Genomic DNA, 7,891 nt, shown 5'->3' on the forward strand with positions numbered 1-7,891 from the left:
AGGTAAGGGTGCTCTCTAGTGGCTAGATGTTCTTTACCATTCTGCCATCAGATTTTCCACCAATGCTCCTTATAGGACACATCACTGCACTCTATACTCCTCTGTAAACTGGTCATCTCTGTGTACCCGTCGCAAGACCCACTGGTTGATGCTTATTTATAAAACCCTCTTAGACCTCACTCCCCCCTATCTGAGATATCTACTGCAGCCCTCATCCTCCACATACAACACCTGTTCACTCCCCCCTATCTGAGATATCTACTGCAGCCCTCATCCTCCACATTCAACACCTGTTCACTCCCCCTATCTGAGCCAGCCCTCATCCTCCACATTCACATTCTGTTGTTAAAGGTCCCCAAAGCGCACACATCCCTGGGTCGCTCCTCTTTTCAGTTCGCTGTAGCTAGTGACTGGAACGAGCTGCAACAAACACTCAAACTGGACAGTTTTATCTCAATCTTTTCAGTCAAAGACTCAATCATGGACACTCTTACTGACAGTTGTGGCTGCTTCGTGTGATGTATTGTTGTCTTTATCTTTTGCCCTTTGTGCTGTTGTCTGTGACCAATAATGTTTGTACCATGTTTTGTGCTGCTACAATGTTGTTGTTATGTTGTGGTGCTACCATGCTGTGTTGTTGTCTTCGGTCTCTCTTTATGTAGTGTTGTGTTGTCTCCCTTGTCGTGATGTGTGTTTTGTCATATATATATATATATACACACAATGATCGCGTACCAAAAGGCAAAAGGCGGGTCGGGGGCTGCGATAATTTTATATATATATATATATATATATATATATATATATATAAATTATTTATATAGATAAATTATCGCAGCCCCCGACCCGCCTTTTGCCTTTTGGTACGCGATCATTGTAAATAAGCATTTGTTTTTAACTATCTTGCCTCGTTAAATAAAGATTAAATCATTGTGTTCCCCATGTACTTTTTATATGGGTTTGTTTTAAAAACAAAAAACATATATTTTATAACAATGAATGAAGTAGTGGGATGTTTTTTTGTGTATCTATTTTTGTCTTTTGTATGTTTTTCATTTTTCCTTTTGCGCAATGGATTTGAAATGGTTTTCCAGTTCACTTCCCGTACAGTTGGTGGCGGCATGCACATTAAATCAGTGAGAAGAGACACGTCACATCCGTTTTTTGTCAAAGTCGTTGGCAAATATGGCAGCGTTTTCTGGTAAGAAATGAAAATATATATTTTACTGTATTCTCACTGTTATCAGTACTTATCTATAAGTGAACGCATTTAAGATTGGTTTAAGTCCTTTTCCCTTCCAATAATGGTTCCCTTTCGTCCACAGAAATGGGCGTTATGCCTGAGATCGCCCAAGCAGTCGAGGAGATGGACTGGCTGTAAGTTATCCGAGGTTTTCTCTCTATGTCCATCACATCAATGGAGTTGAGTTACGACTACTGAGCCTCCGAGTCGCTGTCAGTCGATACTTGTAAAAATGTAAATTCTTAAACCCTTGCCGTGTACCTATGTTTGACCTCTGTAGTTGCGTGACATTTTTTGCTGAAATCCATACTTATTAATAAAACGTTTTTTTGTGTATCTATTACCGACCACCGACTGTTTCGATGTGACCGGAGGTGCGCTCCGCCCGGTGTCGTCGCAACTCCACCGAGATGTTCATATGGAGAAACCCAACCTTTTTTCTAGCCCGAAGTCCTGCGCTCTTATCGACTGTGCCGCAGAAGCTCGAGCGCCAGAGTCGACATCCGCGCTTATAAACCCAGGGTCGTTACACTATTGTTATCGCAAGGCATGTTAATAACGGTGTAAACAAACTACTCTATTCATGTGACGATCCACAACCCTATTGCTATCGTGTGCATGTAACCATGTGTAGCCGATGCGAAATGGCTAGCTAGTCAGCGGTGGTGCGCGCTGGTAGCGTTTCAATCGGTGACGTCGCTCTGACACCTTTTGTGGAGTGATGGGTAACGCTGTTTCGAGGTGTGACTGTTGTCGATGTGTTCCTGGTTCGAGCCCAGGTCGGGGCGAGGGGACGGTCTATACTGTTACACGTGCTCAGATTCCCATCCAGTGTTGTAACTGCTGATTGTTTGTTCCAGCCTCCCCACAGACATCCAGGCAGAGTCCATTCCGTTGATCCTGGGGGGAGGAGATGTCCTCATGGTGAGAAAATGGCCCTTTTACATAAAACGGTTCAACCTTAACTTAGAATGACTCCTCCCACATTATGTGTATTGACTCCTCCCACATTATGTGTATTGACTCCTCCCACATTCCGTGTATTAACTCCACCTGTTGTTGATTCTGTTGTGTTCAGGCGGCAGAGACTGGGAGCGGGAAGACCGGGGTGAGTGTCGCGCTTTTCCTCCATATTGTCAAATCCAGCATCTACTAGAGGTCAGGGGTCACTGAAACATGTTCTACCATCCAGTGTTATTGTCAAATCCAGCATCTACTAGAGGTCAGGGGTCACTGAAACATGTTCTACCATGAGATCTACTTTAAAACAAATGAAACATTCAATTAGGCCCATTCTCCTCCTCTACCCCCCCCCCCCCCCATTAGGCCCATTCTCCTCCTCTACCCCCCCATTAGGCCCATTCTCCTATTCTACCCTTCCCCCCCATTAGGCCCATTCTCCTATTCTACCCTTCCCCCCCATTAGGCCCATTCTCCTCCTCTACCCCCCCTCCCCCTCATTAGGCCCATTCTCCTCTACCCCCTCCCCTCATTAGGCCCATTCTCCTCTACCCTCCTCCCCCCATTAGGCCCATTCTACTCCTCTACCCTCCCCCCATTAGGCCCATTCTACTCCTCTACCCCCCCCATTAACCCCATTCCCCACCCCCCCTCCCCTCATTAGGCCCATTCTCCTCTACCCTCCCCCATTAACCCCATTCTCCTCCTCTACCCCCTCCCCTCATTAGGCCCATTCTCATCATCATTAGGCCCATTCTCATCTACCCCCCCCCCCTCATTAGGCCCATTCTCTCCTCCTCTAGGCCCCCCCTCCCCTCATTAGGCCCATTCTCCATTCTACCCCCCCTCCCCCTCATTAGGCCCATTCTCATCTACCCCTCCCCCTCATTAGGCCCATTCTCCTCTACCCTCCCCCATTAGGCCCATTCTCCTCCTATTCATTAGGCCCATTCTTCCCCCCATTAGGCCCATTTCTCCTCTACCCTCCCCCCATTAGGCCCATTCTCCTCCTCCCCCCCCATTAGGCCCATTCTCCTCCTCTAGGCCCATTCCCCCCCCCATTAGGCCCATTCCCCTCCTCTACCCTCCCCCCCATTAGTGTACTATGTGTTTTCTGTCAATGTACTTGGTCAAATAATGGTTCATTAACAACTAAGGGGCCCAAACAATTATACTATTCTGTATTTTCTAGAATTCTGTTATTTTCTTTTCAGTTTTATTTCTCTCACAATATTATACTTATTTAATAGAGAAACAAGGGAAATGTATGTTCTGAGTCCATGTCAATGCTTAAATCAAAAGACCAGTTATTTGTGCGTTTAGAGGAGCGAGTCGTGTTTCTGTTGGGCCTATAGCTGCAACACGTGTCATTGGCAGAGTTTGAAAAACCAATTTCCACCGAATTGATATCTACCTGTTAAAGATCTACTTACCTCATTCCCACTCGCACTCTCTTTCCTCCCCTCCTCTCTTCCCCTTTCTTCCCCTCTTTCTTCCCCTCTTTCTTCCCCTCTTTCTTCCCCTCTTTCTTCCCCTCTTTCTTCCCCTCTTTCTTCCCCTCTTTCTTCCCCTCTTTCTTCCCCTCTTTCTTCCCCTCTTTCTTCCCCTCTTTCTTCCCCTCTTTCTTCCCCTCTTTCTTCCCCTCCTCTCTTTCCCCTCCTCTCTTCCCCTCTTCCCTCTCTAGGCCTTCAGTATCCCAGTGATCCAGATAGTGTATGAGACTCTGAAGGACCAGCAGGAGGGGAAGAAGGGGAGAACTGCTGTGAAGATTGGTGGAGCAGGTATGACAGACAGACAGACTGGTGGAGCAGGTATGACAGACAGAAGACTGGTGGAGCAGGTATGACAGACAGACAGACTGGTGGAGCAGGTATGACAGACAGAAGACTGGTGGAGCAGGTATGACAGACAGACATATCTTTGCCCTGTCATAAGTGCTTGAAGTGTGGCGTCTTGGCCGGCGCTCTCCGGCGTGGCGTCCTGGCCGGCGCTATCCGGCGTGGCGTCCTGGCCGGCGCTCTCTGGCATCGAGGCCGGCACAATCTAGGGAACAACCGTAATGGATTTTTTTAGGGCCGGTACCGATTTTTTTTTTTTTGGGGGGGGGGGGGGTCAATATTCAATGTCATTAAATGAGGAAATTGATGGCAACATTTCCCACAGACAGCCATGTGTGCATTGATACATTCAGACAATACATGTGACTTTGGTCAAAACTAACTACATAACGTAACGGTCAGATTGTAATTTGAGTGGTAAATGTCTTGATAAACTGGGTGCATTTAGATGGTATCGGCCTAGTCAACACAGGTGTGTAATTGAGTCATTGATCTTGTTTTAGCTGATCAGTGGAGGCTATGGAGGTCCATCTGGGACAAACATAGCCTTGGGAAAAGTATTCAGACCACTTTACTTTTTCCACATTGTGTTACATCCTTATTCTAACATTGAATAAATCACATTTTTCCTCATCAATATACACACAATAGCCCATAATGACAAAGCAAAAACAGGTTTTAGATTTCTTTGCAAATTGATAAAACATTAAAAACAGAAATACCTTATTTACATAAGTATTCAGACCCCTTTACTATGAGACTCGAAATTGATCTCAGGTGCATCCTGTTTCCATTTATCACCCTTGAGATGTTTCTACAACTTGATTGAGTCCACCTGTGGTCAATTCAATTGATTGGACATGATATGGAAAGGCACACACCTGTCTATATAAGGTCCCACAGTTGACAGTGCATGTCAGAGCAAAAACCAAGCCATGAGGTTGAAGAATTGTCCGTAGAGCTCCGAGCCAGGATTGTGTCGAGGCACAGATCTGGGGATGGGTACCAAAACAATTTTGCAGCATTGAAGGTCCCCAAGAACACAGAACCATATGTCTTGAATGGAAGAAGTTTGGAACCACCAGGACTCTTCCTAGAGCTGGCCAAACTGAGCAATCGGGGGAGAAGGGCCTTGGTCAGGAAGGTGGTAGTCACTCTGACAGAGCTCCAGAGTTCCTCTGTGGAGATGAGAGAACCTTTTTATTTATTTTAAATTTTACCTTTATTTAACCAGGCTAGTCAGTTAAGAACACATTCTTATTTTCAATGACGGCCTAGGAACAGTGGGTTTAACTGCCTGTTCAGGGGCAGAACGACAGATTTGTACCTTGTCAGCTCGGGGGTTTGAACTTGCAACCTTCCAGTTACTAGTCCAACGCTCTAACCACTAGGCTACCCTGCCGCAACCTTCCAGAAGGACAACCATCTCTGCAGCACTCCACCAATCAGGCCTTTATGGTAGAGTGGCCAGATGGAAGCAACTCCTCAGTAAAAGGCACATGACAGCCCGCTTGGAGTTTGCCACCTGAAGACTCTCAGACCATGTGAAACAAGATTCTCTGGTCTGATGAAACCAAAATTGAACTATTTGGCCTGAATGCCAAGCGTCACGTCTGGAGGAAACCTGGCACCATCCCTACGGTGAAGCATGGTGGTGGCAGCATCATGTTGTGGGGATGTTTTTCAGCGGCAGGGACTGGGAGACTAGTCAGGATCGAGGCAAAGATGAACAGAGAAAAGTACACAGAGATCCTTGATGAAAACATGCTCCAGAGCGCTCAGGACCTCAGACTGGGGTGAAGGTTCACCTTCCAACAGGACAACGATCCTAAGCACAAAGCCAAGACAACGCAGGAGTGGCTTCGGGACAAGTCTCTGAATGTCCTTGAGTGGCCCAGCCAGAGCCCCAACTTGAACCTGATTTTTTTTATTTTTTTTTATTTCACCTTTATTTAACCAGGTAGGCCAGTTGAGAACACCTTTATTTAACCAGGTAGGCCAGTTGAGAACACCTTTATTTAACCAGGTAGGGCTAGTTGAGAACACCTTTATTTAACCAGGTAGGCTAGTTGAGAACAAGTTCTCATTTGCAACTGCGACCTGGCCAAGATAAAGCATAGCAGTGTGAACAGACAACACAGAGTTACACATGGAGTAAACAATTAACAAGTCAATAACACAGTAGAAAAAAAAATGGGCAGTCTATATACAATGTGTGCAAAAGGCATGAGGAGGTAGGCGAATAATTACAATTTTGCAGATTAACACTGGAGTGATAAATGATCAGATGGTCATGTACAGGTAGAGATATTGGTGTGCAAAAGAGCAGAAAAGTAAAAAAATTTTTTTTTTTTAAAACAGTATAAAAACAGTATGGGAATGAGGTAGGTGAAAATGGGTGGGCTATTTACCAATAGACTATGTACAGCTGCAGCGATCGGTTAGCTGCTCAGATAGCTGATGTTTGAAGTTGGTGAGGGAGATAAAAGTCTCCCTCATCAAACATCTCTGGAGAGACGTGAAAATAGCTGTACAGTGACGCTCCCCATCCAACCTGACAGAGCTTGAGAGGATCTGCAGAGAAGAACGGGAGAAACTCCCCAGATACAGGTGTGCCAAGTTTGAAGCGTCATACCCAAGAAAACACGATTATTATTATTATTATTATATTATTATTATTATAAATTTGCTAAAATGTCTTAAAAACCTGTTTTTACTTTGTCATTATTTGGTATTGTGTGTGTATATATTGATGAGGAAAAAACGATTTAATCCATTTCAAAAATAAGGCCGTAACGAAATCTACTCTGACTTTGAGAATCGCGTGACAATTATTTTTTTAGCAACCGCGTGACTCAGCATGACAACAATGAATGGGATTGGTCGACCGGTGGGGCGTTAGGAATGACGGAACATCAAAAACATCTCTGTCAACGGCACCATGCAATGCACCCTGGTCTAAATAGGATGACAAATAGGAGAGCTGACATCACAGCTAACTACAGCTAACACACAGTCACATCACAGTCACATCACAGCTAACACACAGCTAACACACAGCTAACACACAGCTAACACACAGTCACATCACAGCTAACACACAGTCACATCACAGCTAACACACAGCTAACACACAGTCACATCACAGCTAACACACAGTCACATCACAGCTAACACACAGTCACATCACAGCTAACACACAGTCACATCACAGCTAACACACAGTCACATCACAGCTAACACACAGCTAACACACAGTCACATCACAGCTAACACACAGCTAACACACAGTCACATCACAGCTAACACACAGCTAACACACAGTCACAACACACAGTCACATCACAGCTAACACACAGTCACATCACAGCTAACACACAGTCACATCACAGCTAACACACAGTCACATCACAGCTAACACACAGCTAACACACAGTCACATCACAGCTAACACACAGTAACACACAGCTAACACACAGTCACATCACAGCTAACACACAGTCACATCACAGCTAACACACAGTCACACACAGCTAACACACAGTCACATCACAGCTAACACACAGCTAACACACAGCTAACACACAGTCACATCACAGCTAACACACAGCTAACACACAGTCACATCACAGCTAACACACAGTCACATCACAGCTAACACACAGTCACATCACAGCTAACACACAGTCACATCACAGCTAACACACAGTCACACACAGCTAACACACAGTCACATCACAGCTAACACACAGTCACATCACAGCTAACACACAGTCACATCACAGCTAACACACAGCTAACACACAGCTAACACACAGTCACATCACAGCTAACACACAGCTAACACACA

At 45.2% G+C, this 7,891-nt stretch overlaps 1 protein-coding gene across 1 annotated transcript in view; it reads left to right on the forward strand.

Moving 5' to 3' along the window:
- Nucleotides 1-1,122: 1,122 nt before the first annotated feature.
- ddx1 (DEAD (Asp-Glu-Ala-Asp) box helicase 1) overlaps nucleotides 1,123-7,891 on the forward strand; it is a 52,113-nt gene continuing 45,344 nt past the window's right edge. Inside the window, 5 exon segments of the mRNA XM_065026087.1 lie at nucleotides 1,123-1,201; nucleotides 1,326-1,377; nucleotides 2,104-2,167; nucleotides 2,322-2,351; nucleotides 3,888-3,984. Coding sequence (XP_064882159.1) covers nucleotides 1,186-1,201; nucleotides 1,326-1,377; nucleotides 2,104-2,167; nucleotides 2,322-2,351; nucleotides 3,888-3,984 — 259 coding nt within the window. The 5' untranslated portion in view covers nucleotides 1,123-1,185.

The sequence above is a fragment of the Oncorhynchus nerka genome, linkage group LG13, assembly GCF_034236695.1.
Source record: "Oncorhynchus nerka isolate Pitt River linkage group LG13, Oner_Uvic_2.0, whole genome shotgun sequence".
Classification (NCBI taxonomy): domain Eukaryota; kingdom Metazoa; phylum Chordata; class Actinopteri; order Salmoniformes; family Salmonidae; genus Oncorhynchus; species Oncorhynchus nerka.